Genomic DNA, 22,797 nt, shown 5'->3' with positions numbered 1-22,797 from the left:
CATCATTAGTAAGTTTTTTTCATGCACTGGATCTTTAAACACAACATTTCAGAACAAGAAAAGCCCTCAGAGAGGTCAGTACTCCAAGGCTGCCTACCTGTTCTATAATTTCCGACAAATAGGTCCTGATAAGTCCACAGCAGTGGATTTGTTGTAGGATCACAATCATCAGCAGGCAGCTGATGTAGTGTTCACTTGTTGCCATAGTTACAGTGACGCCCAGCCACGGTCTCACAATGATACAGAAACCTTAACAAATCCGTAGATCCAGACTATAAGCTGCATCACTGTCAAAATCTGATCACTTGGTCCTTGTGTCATTTCTGACCGTCTCTGAAAATTTAATCCAAATCCGTTAGTCCATTTTTGAGTAATGTTTCACACAGACAGACAGACAGACGCCGACGCCGTCACATAACTCCACCGCATTCCTTGTCGGAGTAAAAATAATTGTCTCATGTAAGTAATAAACTGTGAAGGTTTAATGCTGAGTCTATTAGGTAAAACTTTTACAAATAAATAACGGTTAGTTTGCAATACATAGAATTTTTACTAGTTATGTGATGATCAGCGTTGGTTTGTCTGTCTGTGCACAGCATTACTCAAAAACTGACTAATGGATTTGGATGAAATTTTCAAGGAAGGTCAGAAATGACACAAGAACCATTAGATTTTGGCAGTGATGCGGCTTATAGTCTGGATTTGTTAAAGATTTCTGTATCATTGCGATATAGCGGCACGGTGTCACTGTAACTATGACAACAAGTGAACACCCGCTGATGATCACATGATTGTAATTTTACTACAAATCCACCACTGTGGACTTATCTGTCATACATAATACTAATGGGACAGTCATCTTCTGTCTAGTTTTAGGTTCTCTTATATACAAGAGAAAAAATGCAATCCTATTTATGTATTATTACATTATTGGCTGCAGTTATTATATTTTATAAAGATTTTTTTCAATGCTAGGCCATTAACGTAATAACCAACCAACAATGTGATAACTTACGTGATACGGCAAGTTATTACATTATTGGTTTTATTACATTTAAAATGGCCAAATTATTACTTGGTATTAATTATTGTTATTACATTATTGGCCGTTATTACGTTATTGGTTCCTGCAGTCCATCTTAAAAAAAAAAAATCTTGTCCTTACCCACTTTGTATAATACAACAATTACACCACAAACTATAGAATCTAAAAGGGCCATTAACTTAAACAGTTAATTCAATATGAACTGAACATCACTGAATTGGTGAACGGAGAATTAGGTCAGAATGCACAGATTTTACTCAACTATGGTAGCAACTGAGTTCATTTACAGTATGTAATTGTATGTACTGTTTTAAGCTGGATTTGCCTTGTAAAAACAGGATAGCAATCATGGATAAAAGTCAATGAATAAACACAGGCAACATGTAGGGCAGGACCCAAACATCCGAATATTCAGCCGTTGTGGTGGTGTTCCAATGTTAAATGCGAGAATCGAACACTCGGATCTTCAACACGGAATAGTTTTCAGTAGGAAAAGATGAAAGTAGAATGAAAAAAAAGACACCATTATTGAAATAGACGTTCACTTTTGTCAAAAAAAATATTGTCAGATATTCTCTTCACGAGAACATTAACCTCTACACGTGTTTTGTCCTCATTTGGACGAGTCAGCTCTGCAGTGCAATGTGTCAAACTAAAGCTCACTTACTTGAAGGGACTCTCGATGGACGTGGCTGTGACTTTAAAGTGCTTGTATCTTCGAGCGTTCATCCTCTCGTTGGTGGTGATTCCCAGAGCGGCGATCTGCAAGACGACCGGACAAAGAGGTCAGATTTCAGAGGAGCTCAGAGACGTAACAAGCTGCTGAGATCAGACTACGTAACGCAAAGCCATACCTGGTAGAGCTGACACATGATGAGCACGGCCACCCACATGAAGTGGAAGACGCTGTTGAGGAACATCCAGAACATCCAGGGGGAGCAGGAGGCGATCTGCGTCAGATAGAGCCAGAAACCATCCTTGGCATAGCTGGTGGCACAGTGGATCCTCCAGTCTAGGGGAGAAGAGAGGAGTTAGTGGAGAAGCAGAACGAATCAAATGTGAAATTGTGAAAAAAAAAATTGCTTAAAAAAAGGGGTTTTGGTCTTACAGGAGATGCAGCCGTACATCATCCAGCAGATCATGCAGAGCAGGAAGAACAGATAACCCATGAAGTAGCGGTGATTCCCACTTCCTGTAGAGGAGAAAAACATGTCCTGTTGTCATGTTGCTCTCATATCAGATCATGTCCTGTTCTCAGCCCCCAAAAGGTTTCGATTCTGGTCGTCTCTGCCAACTAAAGTGAAGGTTGATTGAGAAAATGCTTGAAAAGATCCTTTATTAAAGAGCAGATTTCCTGTTATTGGGTTTGAACAATGATGTGTTCTTCCTCAAAGCGGTCCTCGGTCCCTGTTGGGGCACAAGTTTGCTTAAAACTGTACATCTGTCCTCAGAAATACTGCTGCTAATGTGCTCCAACTTCACTCCTCCTCTCTGAACCTAAAATTTCTGTTTGCTTGTGAAGCTTCTGCTCATTAATCTTCACTCCTGCTCTTGGACTTTTGTGCAACAGGTGAGAAACTGCACTGGTGCAAATGTTGGAAGCAATGAGTTCTGAGTTTGACTTGACTTTTCCTGCATGTCTCTGTACATTAAATCCACTAGTGTCCTCTTTTAATTCAAAACCAAAGAGAATACACCCCGACTGATGAAGTGGTGAAATCGCTCCACAATCCAAATTTCAAAATCACCACCAGTTCTCTGCTCAGTAACGGACAATCACTGGACTGCAAACTATTTTTCTCAGCTTATTTTTGTGCCATCATTGTAAGTACAGCTGAACAGACTCATGAAATCAGAGGGAGATGGATGACAGGAGCACAAGCCGTAGGCTGGAACTGAAACCAGGCTGCTGTAGTAAGGCTTTAGCAGACGTGCTTTACTAGATGAGTTAGCGGGGAACAGCAATGAGTCATTTTTACTCTCTACAAAGACTGTGGCAGATACACTACTGTTCAAAAGTTTAAGGTCACTTTGAAAGGTCCTTATTTTTGAAAGAAAAGCGTTTTTTTTTCATCTTGGAAACATGAGCCAAACATCAATTTTATCATTTGTTTTCCAGTTCATCTTATCAAAGTATGCAAGATTTTGGAAGCAGACAGTTTTCAAAAATGTGTATACCAGTGTAATAGTTGGCTGCACGACACTTAAGCTAGAGTTGCTTTTTAGTATGTGAAGTCATGGAAGTTACTGAGCCTAAAAGCTTCGACAGGAAGAGAGGAGAACTGCTGACATGGCCAGATGGCTGCAGACAAGGTTCAAAGATATTTTGGTATCCTGTACTTAAGACTAGTTGAAACATTTATAAAATACCCTGGACATCCATTCCTGATTGCAAAGAGCTTCTCACCATGTATTTACGCACTACAAATTTGCATAATAAGTGAATTATAAACCACTGTGTGTAGAATGTTTTCCAAAACTGAACCAACTTTTCCAGAAGCTTCATCAAGCTCACGGCCTCCTCCTCCTCCTCCCCTCTCTGTGGTCCCATCAGGCCACTATCAGGAGGACGGACCTGCTGTTTGTTCAGACGGTTTCCTCACTTTTAAAGCTCCATCCTGACCACCTGCTTTCAAAATGGAAGGCTTTACCAGACCCCCGCCACTCCTTCCTTCCCCTGTTGTCTCCAGTCTGCTTCACACACCACAATAAGCAGCACACACACATTTCCCCACGGCTTCCCTGTTTCACATTGTTTTCCTTTCATTCCTTGCATTGGGGATTTTGTGATTTCCATAGTTGACTTGAATACTCTTCAGTTTTCCAGGTTGTTTGCTTTAAGCTGTGGTTGATGAGCCACTTGGATTTTTTTAGGGTAAAGTTGATTTATTTCAAGTATTTTTTTGGAATTTCTGCCTTTAATATAGAGGACAATGGAGAGTGAGAGGAAACATGGGAAGAAGAGTGGGGGAATGACACGCAGTAAATGTCCATGGGCAGACTTTGAACCCATAACCACTGAGTCATAGACAATAGCTCCTGCTTATGGGTTGCCCGCTCTGCCAGCTGAGCTATCTGGGCGCCCAAATGTATTTATTTCATACTCATATTATTACCTGCTGGTGTATCTGGTTTGACTGCGACATTTGCGTTGGTGCCGCTTAATAAGAATATGTGTCATCACTGAATACGTCCATTAAATATAACATAATGACCAGTATAAACTAGGCAGCATGTCCGCGCTAGTCTTCCATGAAAATAGACGTTTTGCTTAAATAAAACCCATATAAATCTGAACTTACACTACCATTCAAACGTTTGAGGGCACTTAGAAATGTCTTCATTTTGGAAAAAAAAAAGCATTTTTTTCAATGAAGATAGCATTAAATGAATCACAAATCCAGTCCAGACATTGTTAATGTGGTAAATGACTATTCTAGCTGGAAACAGCTGATTTTCAATTAAATATCTCCATAGGGGAACAGAGGAACATTTCCAGCAACCATCACTCCTGTGTTCTAATGCTACATTGTGTTAGCTAATGGTGTTGAAAGGCTCATTGATGATTAGAAAACCTTTGTGCAGTTATGTTAGCACATGAATAAAAGTGTGAGTTTTTATGGAAAACATGAAACTGTCTGGGTGACCCTAAACTTTTGAACAGTAGTGTACATATCCAGACAGCTTCCCTCTGCTTGTTTCTGTTGCATGCCAACACCAGGATAAACTGAAAGCAGGGCCTTCGGTCAGAACACATGTTGCTTCTTAAAGTGGGATATGACGCTGATAAAACAGTAAAAATCCACAACTCCCAATCTGGGCAGAAAAACCCTGAGCAGCTGGTTGTTTGGAAACGTGCATGTGTTGTTATCATGCTCGTAAATGTGTGGCGTTTGCTGACGTACCCACGCAGTTCCCCACCCAGGGACAGTGGTGGTCGAACTTGGCGATGCAGCGGTTGCACACGGCGCAGTGTTTGGACCGAATGGGCTTCCGTATCTGCGAGAAAGAAAACATTTTTTTGCATTTTCTATTTTTCTCATCTTTGCTTGTATGCAAAAACAGTTTGCTTTGGGGAAAAGAGATTTTACCAAGCAGGTGCTGCAGAATATGCTCAGATCCAGGCTGCCTGTCTCTGCCAGCTCCACAATTGTCTGGAGGAGGGAAATATAAAGAGGATTTTAAAAAAGAGACAAGAGACATGGAGGAAAAATGAATGAACAACCAAGAAATTCATCTTGCCAAGGTTTATTTGGCACAACAACAAAAGACCAACTGACAGTACACAAGCTGAGGCTGGGACTTACAGCTGAGCAATCACACTGGAAGCCTGGATGATTCACAGTCAAAGACGACGATCAATTTATAGTTCAGCGGGTTTGAATTTGTTTCCTTGTTCAGGCTCAATGTTTTTGATGAGGATTTATCTTTCATCTAATCTGCATAAATTAGCAATGTTGAATCACTTCTGTGTTTATATTTAGTGCTTTTACAGCATATCTATGGGCAAATTAACTCAAGATAAAGATCCTCATTTCAGCAACATGGCAGGGCAAGAGGTGGAAGGGATCCTCTAAGGCAGGGGTGTCAAACATGTGGTCCGTGGGACAAAACCGGCCCGCCAGATGGTTCAATCCAGGATGCTGGACAACTTTGTCAAGAGTAAAAATTACAGAGAAGACATTAACTGCAAATTATACATTTGTAAAACTATAAATTTTAAGTAATTTCTAGACCATGACAAGTTGTTTTGATCATAAAGTAAAATACTAGACTGTTCTTTTGTCATTTTGTGTCTCATTTTTGTAATATTTTGCATTATTTTTGTTGTTTTTTGTCCGACTTTATCTTTTGTCTAATGTTTTGTGGTTTTGTGTTTCCTTTTTGTCTCGCTTGCGTTTTGTCTTATTTTTGTCAATTTGTGTTTTTTGTGTCATTTTGTGTTTTTTTGCCTCGCTTGCATTGTCTATTATTTTGTCATTTTGTTTTCTCGCTTTTGTCATTTTTTGTCCCGTTTGAGTCATTTACGTAATTCTTTGTCTCTTTTTGTAATTTGTCCATTTTTTGCCACTTCGTAACTTTTTTTCTAATTTTTTATCTCTTTTGTTTTGTTTTGAGTCGTTTGTCTAATTTTTTGGTCATTTTGTGTGTCATTTTTGCAACATTTTGTCAGATTTTTGTCGTTTTGATAAAGTAAATACTACATCTGTTCCAGGTACCTGTGACTAAATGTTTGTGCATTTTTGTAGATACGCTGTAATCTGGTGGTTGTAATATGTAAATAATAAACTGAGGCATAAGATTGCTAAAATTGAATTTATTTTTCTTAAGAAACTTGAGGTTGTTCATAATGTTTTGCAAAAAGATAGCTCATTAAATGTGAACTTTTTTGCACTAAAACTAAGGATGTTGTGGTTATATACAGTTGATTATGCTCAGATTTTACTGGTGCGGCCCATTTGAGATCAAACTGGGCTGAATGCGGCCCCTGAACTAAGATGAGTTCAACCCGCCTGCTCTAGAGGGAAGGAAAGGCTTTGCAGCTTTTGGTCTGAGGCAGCTGACCAGCCACTGCACTGTGCCAACAATGATGGTAAATTTAGCTCTTCATCAATCACAGGATGGAGAATTGGGGCCTAGTTAGAGAGTGATAATGAGGGAGAAAGAGGCCAAGGGGAGAGAAGGTGGAGGCCTGGAGCAGCAGGGCAGGGAATCTAAAACGTTAAGTAACACCGAATGCGACGCCAGATTTCACACACGTCAAAACAAACACATCCAAAAAGCACATAAGCTCCGACTGCAAGCACTGACTACACCCATACTGAGTGACATACACGAAAGGGACTCACGCACGGAGGAATAAAGCGGTCAACACACGACGGCGTTACCTTTTCTTCTGCTCCTCTGATGCTTTGATGATTCCTGGATCAGACTTCCAGGATTTGCCAAAGTTGTAGAACAGAGCCAGGGTGTTGATCAGGAAGGGCACGTGGACGGTGGCGAACGGGAGATGTGCAGAGGGGTTAAGGAAGACGGTGGACATCCTGTTGTTTTGTTATTTCAATCACAATCAGATCACGGTCATTTCAACCCAGTGCTACAGCCACGTGACAAAACAAACTACTTCAACTGTTCAAAATTAACATCATTGTTTAGTTTCTAAGGAAGGAATAGTTTGACAATTTGGGGAAACACTCCAGTCACTTTCTTGCTAAGAATTATGTAAGCAGATTGATACTACTCTCATGTCTGCAAGTTAAACATGAAGTTAGTTTAGCATAAAGACGGTAAACAACAGAAATAGCAAACGTGACTCAAATCAACTGACCAGCAGCTCTGAAGTTCAGTTCACACTTTATATCTCATTTAATTAATTAAAGTTGAAGTTAGAGGAAGGGTTTACCAAAGAGTGTGTTGGATTACTTCTTCTAGAGTAAAGTCAAATCTTCATAGCAAATCATTTTAAGAATCAGTGTTTATATGTGGCTGTTTCTTTATGCTAAGCTAAGCTACCTCGTTTCATTGCAAGTCAGTGCACTGGACCATAGAAATAGTCCGACACACAAACCATTCCTCACCCGTACCATGTCTTTATTCTAAGCTTGGAGAAATTCTCATCTAACTTTATATGTTTCCTGTTGGTAAAAAATCTTCATAGATTCTTGTCTACTCGTTTAAAGTTTCCACCTATGAATATTCAGTTGATGACAACCAGAAGCGGCACAATCAAGGCAAAGAGAGCCTGTAATTTACTGCATCATTGTGAAAGACAAACAGAATGCTTATTGTTCTAGTAATTCTCTTCAATGACAAACGGCTACAAAAGCCTTTCATGTATATTTGCAACAGTGACACCCGTCTGCCTGAGTCACATTTTCTCTTCATGGTGACTTGATTAGCAGGCAGACTGTGACGCAGGGAGCAGCTCCGTCTCACCTCGACTCACCCACTTAAGGAGGGATCACTGCCGTCTGTCACAGCAGCTCATCATGACTTCCTTCCAGGAATACATAAGAGACCCTAAACTATTCCTGCTCTCAATGGAGTGAAGTCGGCTCATGTATGTACATTCTTATCTACACAAGTCACCGCACAACAAGAAAAGTGTTTCCTATTAAGTGCATGGAAGAGAATAAAAAAAAGCTCACATTACTGCATTAACACCTAGAAACATGTTTTAACAAGACGACATGGTCATCAATATCCCCCGCCACATGTGATGTCTATGAGTCTATATCCAAAATAGTGATCAAGGGCCATAACTCTGTTAAATATTGTCGCACAGGTCTCATTTTCGAACTCGATCAAGGTGTCCATGGTGTGAAGCTACACACTAATTTTTTCGTAATCCTAGCTGTAATAGTTTCCAAGAAAAGCCGTCCCCTTCATCTCGGACGGACGGACGGACGGACAGACGGACGGACGGAAGCACAGACGGACGGACAGACGGAGGCCAAACCTATATCCCCCTTTCCACTTCGTGGTGGCGGGGGAGAATTACTCCACTAAGGAACACTATGGAGTTATGTGACGAACTGCGTCTGTCTGTCACAACAAACGGGCTAATGGATACAGAAGAAATTTTAAGGGAATGGAGCTTTTTCAAGCACTGGTCAGTTTTGTTCTGGTCTTCTTTCAGACTACTGAAAAAAAACATCCAGAAGACACATTTAAGTGTGTATTGAGTGAATAATAACCTATTTGCATATTTAAACACAGCATTTCAGAAAAATAATTACCTCCTGTAAGTAATTGACCGTAAAGGTTCAATAGGGTAAACTTTTACCCAGAAATAATGGTTACTTTGCAATACATAGAATTTCTACTCTATGTGACGATCACCGTTGGTCTGTTTGTCTGTTAGCAACATTATTCAAAATGGAATAACAGATTTGGATGAAATTTTCAGGGAATGTCAGAAATTAAACAAGGACCAAGTGATCAGATTTTGGCAGTCATGCAGCTTATAGTCTGGATCCATAGATTTGTTAAAGATTTCTGTATCATTGCGAGATAGCGGCACGACATCACTGTAACCATGGCAACGAGTGAACACTACGCCAGTTGCCTGCTGACGATCACATGATTGTGATCCTACTACAAATCCACTGCTTATCCGTCAGAAATGATAAAAGGAACAACTTTATTAAATTGTGGGGGTGTTTCTGAGTCCCATTAATTCCCGTGTCTGACACTATATCTAACCGAACATACAAATAAGCTGCGTTTCACAGTCTTGTGTGTAGCCACAGAGAGATAAGAGTGTGACAGCTGTGCGTCGTTCCAGTGGAGACTGTAGCCGATAAGTAGACCAGTCAGCTTTACAGATGTGCATGAGTCAGCTGAATCCCAGAGGAAAGCAGCCAGGTGACAGAGATCCAGACTGTGAAGGCTCAAGACTGTGTTTGCTAATGGTGACAAACATCTGGAGTGACATCCAGATGTGAAAACTATGATCCAATCATTTCAGTTGATCTGCAACTGAAACAACATGGAAGAAGACTGTGTTGAAAATTAACACTACTAGTGTCAGGGAGGCTTTAAAAGACTTCTTGATAAACAGCTGCACACAAAATAGTCACTCTCAGTTCAGGAACAAATAAACTACGTCTAACAGTCGTCCTTTTCATGTACACTCTTCAGTGTAACTTTACACAAATTCATCAATTTTATGGATGACATCAAACACGTTGCATCAATGTGCTGAGATGATATTACGGTTTATTGACTTTGGGCTCACATGTAGTATGTCTATAGATATTAAAAGTAGACTTTTTTTGTTTATAGTGCTGTAGAGCATGTCTTTACGAGTATACTAACTTTTATTGTTAATTTTGTTACTAACCTTTTGTGTTGTTTGTAATTAATAAAGTGTCTATTTATAAATGCTAACTTGCACACACTGACAAAGTTCACAGATCTACCATGTTGGCCACGCTGGAGCAGCATATTCTAACATTTGCTTAGTAACACAGAACACAGCACAGCTAAGGTAAGTGTCAATAAACCAGAGTTTTAAACTTCACAGCGGTGATGTATGTAAAGTTAGAGCCATGTATCCTAAAGAGCAGCATCAATGTCTCAACCACATTTCACAGCAAACCATGCAATAGTTGTCACAGCATTAATTTAAAGTCACAAATGTGGACCTCTTGTTCTGCTGGAACAAAATTAAGGAATCAACCAAGTCACAAGGGTACATCCTCTGGGCACAATGAATGCCTGTTCCAAATTTATGGATGGGTCACAAGTTAAAGAAAAAACCCAAACCATCTTGGTATGGTGGTGTGTCACCACAAACAACCTCAATGTAACATGACATTGATTTTACAAGCCTCTGGAACTCTACTTTGAGGGAAGAACATCACTGTTACAAAAGATACTCCCTCATTCCATGTTTTGATGATTTAGATAACCATACAGCACATCTGCTCAAAATCTCTGATTGGTGTTAAGCAGGGTTGAGACCTGATGACTCACCTCAGTTTCAGAAAAGAATCCAACGATCTCTTGTAGGGGATCATCTTAAAGGAGACCACTCCAAAGGGGACAGAAATGTTTCATCTTGAGATAAAGGTGACCTCAAAGAATTTCTTCACTGTAAAAGGATGTGGAAAAAGCAAAAAGCCTTTCCACAGCATAACACTGTCACTTGACCCCATCGCCACAGGGGTCAAGCATTCAGAATTCTCCTTCAATTTGTCACCCGTCTACATATTTCAATGCAGCCCAAAATGGTGGACCAACCACCTGATTGACATCATCAATTCACAGCCGCAAACATGGCTGAAAAGGAGGCCCAACACACAGATTTACCAAATATCTAAACTGTCATGATGGTATCTCCATTGTCAAAACATCGCCAGTGGAAACACCAGGCATGACAGGTTACACAAACACCTTCACAGATGACGCTGAAGCAGTAACAAGAGGCTGAAACCCTACATGTTTGGAATAACATGCCCTCCAGCACAGTCATGACTTCACTGATGAGCACTTTCTCTGCACCGGCTGAGTAAGAGAAGCCTCTACAAGTCCCTGAAGACCACATGGAGACATCAATCTTCATAAGTATCTCTGTAAAGACCTGAGTGTTGACACCATCTCCTCTGAAATGACCCAGTAACACTCTCTGGATCACCTCGTTGGTCTACAGTGACGAGTGGAGATGCAGAGATGGTGATCAATGTAATGCTTTAGATAAATGGGTCTCAACATTTACTCAGGGAGACATGGTCAGCACCTTTTTACCTTTAGAAGGGCTGACAAGAATATTTTATCCGCTGACAACAGAGGCCAAACAGGAGCGTCAATGGCAGATCAACCAGTGCAGGATTCAAAGATACGATTACGTACAAGCTGGGCAACTGGTGTAGAAGTCCAACTGGTACACTACAAAGCTGCATGATTATTGCAATTATTATATATCCTCATCTAATCCCAGGAGCATCATCCTGTTTCCTTTCAGACATTCACCTGCTGGAAATCCATTTATGAGCAAAGTCTTTCCTCCTTTTCCTCCCGAGCATTGAGGAAAATGTGATCTAAGCCTTGGAAAGACAAAAAAGTGCCGTTACACCGCTCCACCCATGTCCCTTGATCTGATTTCAACCACAGGCCGGAGGACATTAAGGAGCTCACAATGGCAGAAAGTGGGTCAGACCTGGAAAACACAAAGTTTCAACCTGGAAGGCAGAACAAAGGTGTGCAAAAACACTCGGCTGCCGGCGGAGCAGTGATGAGAATGTGCAAAGTCTCAATAGTAATCTGATGCTTATTATCAGTCATTCAGTGAAAAGGTCAGCCAAGACAGTAAAATGAAAATATCTTCTTTCACATTAAACCAGGACACTTCAAACCAGATGGTGGAATTTATTTCACCTCATCACACAAATAAAAGGTTTAAATTCTGAGCTTCAAATCAGAGTTGGATACAAGTTTATCAAAACGGCAACGGGAGTCATCCAACAACCCACTCAGGGCCTCAGTTCACAGTTTATGTAAGTAGGTTTTAAAGGGTCAGAGAGAGTAAACCGAAGCCTCCCATGACACCACAATCTGAAGAAGACAAAGAGCACATCAGAGGAGGTTACAGGCGTCAGTGTACTTCAAACAAAGCGCATGTTTAATGGCTGAACAGCTCTGGAAACCCCACGGCTTTCTGACATCGGAATGTGTGGAGGGGGGACTAATTTGATAATAGCCAAGTTCTCTATCCAAGTTTCCACCTAAATTTAGGGCAAGTCCTAAACAAGTTTCCAGGAAATCACAAAAAAGGTTAATTAATGCATGTTTCCGTAAAGTGCAATTACGCAAATATTAGAAGCAGGAGTGGGAGGGAAGCAAGATACAGAGTCGGGAGTGGTAATTATCCAAATGGGTGCCATGAAAGCACTACAGAGGAAAGAAGGAACAATGAGATGCTCTAATTAGAAGGGAAACGGTTAAAACATGGTAAAATATATGAAGGAAATACAACATATGTCTCTTGTGTGCTTGCCTTTGCCACTCCCCACAGATCTGCTGGGGTTTTTTGGTCTCTTTGGTAATGCAACATCATGATTTACTACTTTTATTTCAAGCCTTACACCACTGTACTTTCTGGCGGTTAGCTTTTATCAATACACCAACTTTGTGTCATATTTTGCCTCTTTTCTTAAAGAAAAAAAATGAAAACTGCACATCAAAAATTAGAGAACATTTGCCTACTGGCACTCACCTCTCCTGTGCAGGCAGAGCTGCAGTATTTAATCAATTAGTGGTCAACTGCACAATTACTTGACAATTTTGATAGTTGGTAAATCAGTTGTGGTAATTTTTGAAAGAAAAAAAAGTCAAAATTCTCAGAAAAAGTTTCTTAAATGTGAAAGCTTTCTAGTTTCTTTCCTTCTCTATGACAGGAAATTGAATACATTTAAGGATGTCATCTTGGGCGTCAGGAAACACTTGATGTCAGCTTTCACCATTTTCTAGTTCCATCTTCATTGTATAGACAGAACTGTTCAATTTATTGAGAAAAAAAAAATCAACGGCAAGTTTTTTACCTACAAGTGAAGCCATTGGGAATTACTTCAAACACTTTTGCCATCAGAGGCTTGTAGGAAAACCTGCCTGCATGAACATTGCTGCTCACTTGATAAATTCATGATTAACTTTTAGCTATAATACAGTGTTCTACATGTATCGCTTCATTTACATAAATATATGCGATTAGAAAAACACTGCCACCACTGAGCACTAATCTGTATGCAAACAGTCATCGTGACACAAACCAACTGTCCACCACAGTGACCACACTTTACAACACAGAGCTCACAGCCTGCAGGAGAGAAGCTAACCTCCCTGCACTGTCAGGGACATGAAACAGCATGCCCTTCATCTGAAAGGCAGGAGAAAGACACCATTACTGCAAAGATAGTCATGACGGATACACAGGCTTAATGACAACCTTCATGGCTGGAGGACAAAAGAGAAGCCAGAAAGAAAAGAACAAGAAAAGACCTGTCAGTAGTCAAAGGGACAAATTTCCACATTGTAAATGATCCGTGCCTGAACTTTTACCAGAGAACAGGATATAACATCATCAAGGCTTTGCTTTTAGGAGATGAATGCAAACTTGACAGAGCATGTGTGTCACAGGAGCAGATTCCTGCCATCAGTTTAATATTAATGTGACAAAGACATGCCATACAATCGCAAAAAAACATGATAAAAACACCCTGCACAATTTTCTGATGTCTGAAAGGATTGTCAGAGCTCTGTTTTCCTTTTCAGTAAGCTCAGGTCAAAGGCATCTTGCTCTCCCTCCCCATTAGTGGAGCAATGAGGCATAAAATTAAATGCCTTCCACAAACAAAAACTCCACTTTCACCTCCTGCAATTAGCAGCTTCTGAACAGAAAGGCAATTTTTCCGCGAACAAAAAAATAAAAACGTGAGAGCAGGCACGCTGAGGCCAGCAGGAACGCTCTGCAGCCGTTCTGTTGAGTTTCACCCAGCAGCTGTTAAACTCTAAACTCCCTGTTCACAGCATTTACACACAGAGTAGCACATATATTCAGGCACGTATACCATTAAAATGAGACCCCAGGACTTGTGCAACTTTACAGCTGTATTAATATAACATAATTTCCATCAACCCCTTCTGTTCTTTACATAAAATGTTCTCCTTTTCCACAGCTTTAACCCACTGAAACTGGCCTGTAACTTAATCTCACACGTTTCCATCTGCTAATGCAAGCACTTTTCCTCCTAATCTTTTGTCTTCTGCCAGAGCCGCAGAAAGGAGGTAAAAAAATCTGTTTTATATGTCCATATTTTATTGAGATCCTCCTTGCTTGGAGATTAGAAAATGTATTAGCAGGCCTGACAGATTTAAAAAAGCTCTAGGATTATGTTCCCTGACTTGTGCAATTGTTTATGAGACAAGACTGCGTGGGTTTTTCTGGGTGCTTGAGCATTCTTCCACAGTCCAAAGACATTAATTGGAGATTGTGCAGAGCTGCCTGTCTTCCAGTTAACCCTGTGATGGACTTTTGATCTGTCTATGCCGCCTGTGTTGCCCAGTGTCAGCCAGAATAGGATGCAGCGCTTTGCAACCCTCTGCAGGATAAAGATGCAATAGCTAATGGCAGATAATTCACATACCCATCTAGAAATAACATTGCTGGTTATTTTTCAAACACGTCTTAAAGGATTATATACATTAAAAGATGAAATAACCTAATTTCTCTAGATGCAACAACTCCTTTGAGTCACAAAACACCCATAAAAGTCATTTCACTCCGCCACAGAACGGTGAATTTTTGTGACAATCGGAGTACGTTTGTCTGTCTGTCTGTGAGCAACATTACTTAAAACAGGCAAACAGATTTGGATGAAATTTTCAGGGAAGGTCAGAAATAACACAAGGACCAAGTGATTAGATTTTGGCAGTGATGAGGCTTATAGTCTGGATCCACGGACTTGTTAAAGATTTCTGTATCATTGCGAGATAGCGGCATGGTGTCACTGTAACTGATGGCGATCCTACTTCAAATCGAGCGCTGCGGACTTATCGGGACTTATCCGTCAGAAATGAAAAAAGGAACAATTGATTAAACTGTGGGGGTGTTTCTGAGTCCCATCAATTCCCACCGCCTGCTAAATAATTAGGTCACGTGATTCGGTAAACCGCACATAACTTACAAATGCATAACACACGCCTGTGCTCAGTGTAAGGTCATTTTGTTTGAGGGTACATCTATATTAAATGGACACATTCTATAGTGACATGATTTCTGCCACAAATTCTTTTGAAGATTTCAGTCATGGGAAATGATACAACAGCAGCCTTGGCGGAGTACTGTGCTCTCTGAGTGCTTTTCTTGTCACATATGTACAAACAAGGTTTAACATCTTAATCTGTGAGCTTTTCTAACTCGTCCTTTAAAGCAACAAAGTCAAGCTGATGCAGCGTCAAGGCCAATCCACATACAAAGTTATTTTTAAAAGGTTTTCTGATGTCCATCACTCAAGCGTTTCTCTGAATAGTATGCATCAATCTACACCGACTCCAGGAGACGTGAGATGTGCATCATTTGGAACACTGGATTACTTTATGTGGCTATTACTTGTCCCCTGGCATGCTAACTGAATCTCAACAGACAGCTCAATAAATCACACAAATCTACTGTGCTTTTTACATCGTGAATTTCTTAATGGAATATTTTTACTGCTGTGCTCTCAGTGTTTCTGTGTGCTTCTTGGTTTTACTGCTCCTTCTCTCTACAGCAGCAAGGTGAAACAGAAAGTTCAGTAAGTCCATATATAAAAATGCCGCTGATTACTTCTCTTGGTGACTGACTAAAAAGCTATTTGTGTCGTGTAAATTTGTGCTGTCAGTCAGTCTGATGAGGACACTGCTCTCCTTCCAGCTGCTCTGCATGACAGACGGATACATAGTGTGGAGTCAACAGATTTAAAGCTTCAGTAACTCCACATCCACACAACCAAACACTGCTCATACTGCACCTTCAGTCTTGTTTTTAGAAAAGGATATCATTCCAGAACCAGTAAAACCAGGTGGTATACATCCAGAACTTGGTTGCCAGGTAGATTCCCAGAGGGAGAGCGCTGTGCATGGAGTGGTCGAAAAAAGCCCTGAAGGAAGAAAAAGAAGAGACACAATTAGCAGCCACTTTCTTAAGAGGTCATCCATATTGTAGCCCCTTTGAGCACATCAATGAAAGTATCGTGTGTCAATTTCCAGTTCAAAATACCACAAAGATGGTACATTCCATTATGATTGTATAATGCCAGGTTGTTCTAAACGGGCTGTTTCAGTGTCTGTAGCTTTAAATGTATCGGTATAACGGCTGTCCATGGCCCTTTCAGGAAGAAGACTCTCTCTGTGTCTGTGAATGACAGTGTGGAGCTAAACCACAGACACCACAGTAGCCGACACTGGCATGAATGATTCTGAGACCAGGACTTTTTGTTGTTTTTTACTTTTCTCTGAGCGATTGTTAAATATTGCTGAGCACAGATGTTGTTGTTGCCGCATGCGTTTGGTGAATTTGTAAAATGACGATGCGGTTGTAAAATTTGTAGTTTAGCTGTCCAGAGGCACAGACAGGAGATAACTATGAAATGACTAATGGTTAAAATTAGGGACGTCCAATAATATCGGCCCACCGATAGTTTCGGCCCGATATTGGCAAGAAGTGTAATATTGGTCAGTATCGTTATCGGTTTATTTGCCCATGATGAAAATCGATAAAATAATGCCTGGATTTCGCCGACATTTAACAGCGTGCAAATGATGACATAATTAAACTGCGTCGTGAAGCATGTAATCAAGTGTGGCTGCAGCTTGCTGTGTCTGGCCAACAATATGTCTATGGTTGAAGTAGTTTTCTTATTTTGCACAATGTTTATATTTGGAGAAGCCTTGTTGCATTTGAGAATGCATCCAATAGGGCATCACAATAAAATTAGGCAGGATGTGTTAATTGTACGACAGGAGATATGTGATGCTACCTAAAACTGGTTAAACAGCCCACATATATCGGTATCAGTTGATATCGGAATCGGAAATTGAGAATTGGACAATATCGACAAATCGGTTATTGGCAAAAAGAAAAAAAAAGCCAATATCGGACATCTCTAGTTAAAATGCAGTGTTAACGCGCTCCACTCTATTCCCCGTTTCGTACTTGTTCCATGGTCTGACTACAGCAGCAACAGAAGCACATGTAAATGATAACTGTTTTAATGTGAATCCAGCTATATGTGAGCGCAGAGAACAGAAGGAAATTTAGAACCATCTCTAAATGTTTCCACAGACCTCTGACCAGTGGACACATGGTCAAAGCTACTAGTAATGTTAGTCACATTAGTCATGCAACTTTCTAATCCTAAAGATTTTCCTATTGTTGAGGTCATGTTGCTATTAATAATTGTAAAAGTAATTCACTAAATCTTCTGTCCTTCTGATGCTGGGAGTACATGAAGACTTTATTGTTCACTCTTTCAGCTACCAACAGAACAACTGGTGCACATTTCAGAGTTAGCAGATGCAGCTGTACAAGGTAAATAAACCCAGTGGCCTGAAATGCAGCTTTTGGTTACCCAGTTTCTATGTACAAACTACACAAAAATTCTTACTGGCTTGTAAATCTGGGAGGCTGTCCAGAGCTAATTAAACAATCTGCACATACTTAACATGACAACTACATTTATTTTTCCGGTTTTAGCCAAACAATAATTAACCAGAATTGTCTTGTACCATGTATCATCCCCACTACAAACACTACTCAAGTCATAACTTATGAGCTCAATACATGAAGGCATTCTTCCTGCAGATGTGAAACCTGCTCACTGGGAAACATATGGACTAATGTAAGCCCAAAGCTTTGATCTGAATCCTGCAGTCAGACAGCAGCAAAAATAAACCAAACCATTACATGACGACACACTACAGCTGGACCCGTGTTCACAATAGCTTCTTTCGTCAAGTAAGTATTCCAATAATGTCGGTAAATACAGGCTGCCACAGTGGGTAATGGGTGTTATTGTAGCGACAGAGCTAACAGTAGTGAGAAGCACAACAAACTCTCCCAACAGGACCAGATGGACGTAGTTAAGGGGTTTCAGCAAGCAGTACATTGTGTGTGTGATTAAGACAGAGGAAGAGAATTAGCATTCGTCACTGGATGATGGGGAATGCTGGAGATCACTTGTGTGTGTTTGCATGAAAGAATGTGTATGTACAACTGATGTGACGGTGCAAGAGAGATGATTAGAAGAGGAATTATTCTATGCTGGATGTGTGCAATACCAGAACATCTAAATTTGACTTTGACAATAATAATAAACACAAAATAAAGATTTAATTATAAACTACATCATTACATGACTGAGTGTATCGATGGTATACTGGATAATAGCGTAGATGTGTGAAATTGATGTTCTTGCTTTGCTTTTTGGTTTGTTTGCATTGCTATATGAAAGAACAATTCCAGTTTAACCACTAAATGAAGCAAAATGCGGCAACATCAGCTTATGCTTTGAGATTATAAATGTCCAGGAAAAGACAGCTACAGCACTAAAAGTTTGAACATACACTACCATTTAAAAGTTTGGGGTCACTTAGGAATGTCCTTATTTTTGAAAGAAAAGTAGTTAATGTGGTAAATGACTATTTTAGCTGGAAATGGCTGATTCTTAATGGAATATCTCCATAGGGCTACAGAGGAACATTTCCAGCAACCATCACTCCTGTGTTCTAATGCTACATTGTGTTAGCTAATGGTGTTGAAAGGCTGATTGATGATTAGAAAACCCTTGTGCAGTTATGTTAGCACATGAATAAAAGTGTGTTTTTGTGGAAAACATGAAATTGTCTGAGTGACCCCAAACTTTTGAACTATAGTGTACTTCTGTACCAAGAACAAAAAATGATTCACACAGCACTCTGGCAAACTGCATCTGATTGTGTGAGTAATCTGTGCATTTCTATGAATGAAACGTACTTTGAGAGGAACTGAACGGCGACCCAGACGCCAGCGTACATGATGCCTTTGATCAGCCAGGAGTCGATGTCCAGGTCAGCGATGAAACCAACTAGCCAGATGACCACGAATGGCGTTCCCAGCATCACCTTCTGTCTGAATTCCTGCAGGAGAAGGTTGACAGATGTTGGATTGATTGATTGATAAGGGGAGAAAGAAGAAAAACAAGTCGGACAAATAGGAGGATATGCGTAAAAGAAGCAGTGAAAGAGAGGAGGGGATTGGGATCAAGTAATGAAAAGAAGGTGGGTGAAAGTAGTCGGGAATGAGGAGGATCAGGCCCACTGTTTTAAAATCTGATTTTGCATTTTGTTTTAGCATGACGCTGGAGTACAGAAGTCAGCTTGTTTCGAATGTAAGAAAGCTTCCTGAAGATTCATCATAAAATAGCAGGCAGCTTTAGCTTCCATGTCCAATTTTACAGTGGATATGTCATCATAAAAAGCAGACATGTGAAGTGAATAAGTGAAATTCAACCAGATGTTTAAAGATGTTACAGGATGCCGGGTTCAGATTGTGTGACTTTAGTCTGATAATAACCTGAATCAAAAGAGACACGAGAGGCTGGGACTGAAAACGGGCGTCTTGCATGTAAATTGATTGTTTTATCCTGTGTGACGAAAGGATTCCACCTTGTTTGACAGCTTGCACAACAGCCGCATTTCCAAATATTAAGTGTTGTGAATTTGAAGTAAACTTTGTAAATTGGAATAATGTGAATTGAGCTTGTTTCCACTATCTGTTTAGAAGTTACTAAACTTGGCAGTGTAATGTTGTCAGGAGGTGGCAGCATCGGCTTGGTTCTGCATCGCTGTTATGAATCTAGCAGAAAAAGCCAGAAAGCAATCCAGCTGTTAGCCAACCGCTACAAATTTAGCACAGATAAAAGAGGAAAATTTTGGCCATCTTTAAGAGAAAAATGGAGAAAAGTTTGCAGGAACTGGTTTCAATCTGCACATCAGTTCTGTGGGTTAAATATTCGCTACGTCAGAACCTATTTAAAAAAAATTTTCCCATCTCCCAATATGCACATCAATTCTTTTTTTGGTGAAAAAGTCAAAAACGACCTCAAGTAAGTGTAAAGACATGTAGGATTTTCCATTTTGATCAAGTTTTTCTAATGCGCTACTTCAAAATGTGCAAAAAAGCAAAACGTCATGGAAACACAGCCAATGCCTTTGTGACAATAAATAATAATAACACAGAGCACTGTAGCAGATAAGCCTTTATCCTGCCTTTCTTTTATTAAGAAAGAACCTAAGACCGTCAGGATCATTTACACAGATTCAGACACCACTGCTTGTTTCCAGAGGTCGATCCATAGCAACTCTCTTCAATAACATCAGACTGGATTAGACTTCAAGCTACAACTAGTTGCTGAACAATGTGGGTCTGTCATGTCTCTCTGCAAGAATTGAGGACTATAATCACTTAATCTGAAACAGTGACCCTCTTATAAGGCAACAATATTGTGTAGTCTGAACCCGGCATTTGCTGTAAAGACATAAAGATGAATTCAAGTTGCAGTTTAAGCAAGTTAAATGTACTCCATCTACAGCAGCCTGTGAAGCTCTGCACACTACAGCACTAAGATCAATACGAGGGATCTGAGCTAATGTGAACAAACCTCAGACAAATAATAGGCTACAATCTACCTGTCACATCTATAAACACAGCAACACATTGCTATGCAGAAAACAGGCATTTTGGTAGCTATTTGGGGATTCGACTTTCTGTTTAATTTACCTTAATTAACTAATAATATCCCAGCAGACAGGTGGAAAGCAAAATTTAAGCAAAATTAAAACAGAGATTAAAGTCACACAGTTATAGGATTTTTTTAAATGTAAATTTATATTAAAACACGGGCAGGCAAAAATGTCCACATCTTCCATCAGGGTGGGAAATTAGTGCTTTATTCTGCATTACCCACATTAACGTAACCAAGTAAATATTTAAAGATCCCATGTTCCAGTATTCAAGTTCCTTCAAGTTCAAAGTTTGATTACCAGGATGCATGTGAATCCCCCCCGCTGTGGTCTGATGAGACACAATAGTATGTTTATAAAAAAAAAAGCACAAAAAATGAATAAAAGAAGCTAGTTTCTTGCTTTCTTCTGTCTTCCGGTCGTCGTCTCGTTAAATGCAAGAGGTCATTTATGAACATCCTCCTTCCTGTCAGACTGACTGGAAGCAACAAAATGACTAGACTGAAGAGCAATCACTACCTCCAGACATGCTGTGACAGTCCAACAGAGCATAAAGAGCTTCAGTCTGGTCAGGCTGGTCTGAGCATGTCAGGACTGAAAAGACCCACAGGTGTCCTCACAGCAGCGTTTACACTCTTAAACCTGATCTTACTGCCTCTGTAGAATGATTCACATTTGAGCCGTGTCTTCCTGATTTATGACTTTGTGTTTTCATGAGAAGTATCACATTTGTAGTTTTCAATTCTTCACAGACTCTACTTTTCTCTTTCTCTAAAGAAACTGCATAGATGTGTTGTACCTTGTCCATCTTCAGTCTTTTCAGGTAAGATGGGCTGTCGTAGCCTTTGGCCTGCCGTGCTTCTTGTAAGTGATTGATCATCCAAACATTCTTCCTTTGCTTGGCGAGGTCCAGCGGTGTTTCACCCTGGAAAATAACATGAAAGACCAGCCGTTTCACACATTCTATCACCTAGAAAACATATTTGGGTTGGAAATCAAGCACTAAATTGCCCTGTTGAGGCTAAGAAAAGCTGCCATAGATGAAAAAAATGACTACTAATACACAAAATGTACTTAGAAATATCAGTTCACAAAGGGCTAAGCCGTGAAGAAGGCACTACCTTGATGTTCTGTGCATCAACGTTTGCGTTGGCGTCCAGCAGCAGGCTGATGACTGTGGTGTTGCCGGCCAGCACGGCCCAGTGCAGTGCTGTGTTCTTGTGATATTTGTCGCCCAGGTTGACGGAGACGTTGAAGGTCAGTAGCAGCCGGGTGGGATCCACACTGTCACACAGAGGGGGAACTCAAGTTCAGCTCTGATCAACATGTTTGTCACAATATATGTTATTGAAAACCTCATTTACATATTCCAGAATCACCGCGCTGCATCGCTGCCTGGCTGCTAATAACTTTGTTGATTAATAAGTTCATTTACTAAATTATAAATAGAAGTGATCCCTCAGGAAAGTTGCTTATCAGAGAATATTCATATGAAGCTGAAACGTGTGTTCCTGTGTAAGCAGTCTGTCTGATATACGACAGCTCATTTAAACATGAACAAGTTATGTGTGCGGCTGTAGTCAGCAGAAACATGTTCTTGTACGTGGGGTTATTTGTCATGCATCATATTCTTAATTTAAGGCTTACATTTATTTATGTCATTAATAATTCTTGTCACGGCACACCAGCCAATTCAATAGAGAAAGCAACAGAGGCAATAAAAAGTATGCAGAACCTCTGGATTGAGCTGGTTTTCTGGATTAATAGCAGGGTTCTCGCCAGCGCATTTCAGCGTAACGGCCCGTTACGCTGTCATAACGGCCCGTTACACTGTCTAACGGGCCGTTACGCAGTCTTAACGGCCCGTTACGCTCAGTTTAAAAGATTGCGCTGTGATTAGGGCTGCTACGCCAGCGCATTTCAAAGATTACGCTGTTGTTATGAGAGTGTGTGGCTCCGTCATGAGAGTGAGAGAGAGAGCAGCGCGTGTG

General features: G+C 40.3%; 1 protein-coding gene across 1 annotated transcript in view; it reads right to left on the bottom strand.

The window, feature by feature from the left end:
- The window catches only part of zdhhc17 (zinc finger DHHC-type palmitoyltransferase 17), a 48,404-nt gene that overhangs the window by 3,104 nt on the left and 22,503 nt on the right, over positions 1–22,797 (bottom strand). The window contains exons 7-16 of the mRNA XM_051954990.1: positions 21,928–22,090; positions 21,606–21,731; positions 19,059–19,201; positions 16,085–16,185; positions 6,935–7,057; positions 5,137–5,201; positions 4,951–5,044; positions 2,154–2,237; positions 1,900–2,057; positions 1,713–1,807 (exon numbers count right to left, since the gene is read on the bottom strand). Of these exons, the coding sequence (XP_051810950.1) occupies positions 1,713–1,807; positions 1,900–2,057; positions 2,154–2,237; positions 4,951–5,044; positions 5,137–5,201; positions 6,935–7,057; positions 16,085–16,185; positions 19,059–19,201; positions 21,606–21,731; positions 21,928–22,090 (1,152 nt within the window). The remainder of the gene's footprint in view (positions 1–1,712; positions 1,808–1,899; positions 2,058–2,153; positions 2,238–4,950; positions 5,045–5,136; positions 5,202–6,934; positions 7,058–16,084; positions 16,186–19,058; positions 19,202–21,605; positions 21,732–21,927; positions 22,091–22,797) is intronic.

This window comes from Acanthochromis polyacanthus, chromosome 1 (assembly GCF_021347895.1).
Source record: "Acanthochromis polyacanthus isolate Apoly-LR-REF ecotype Palm Island chromosome 1, KAUST_Apoly_ChrSc, whole genome shotgun sequence".
Lineage (NCBI taxonomy): Eukaryota > Metazoa > Chordata > Actinopteri > Pomacentridae > Acanthochromis > Acanthochromis polyacanthus.
This window is presented reverse-complemented; position numbering and strand designations above follow the sequence as displayed.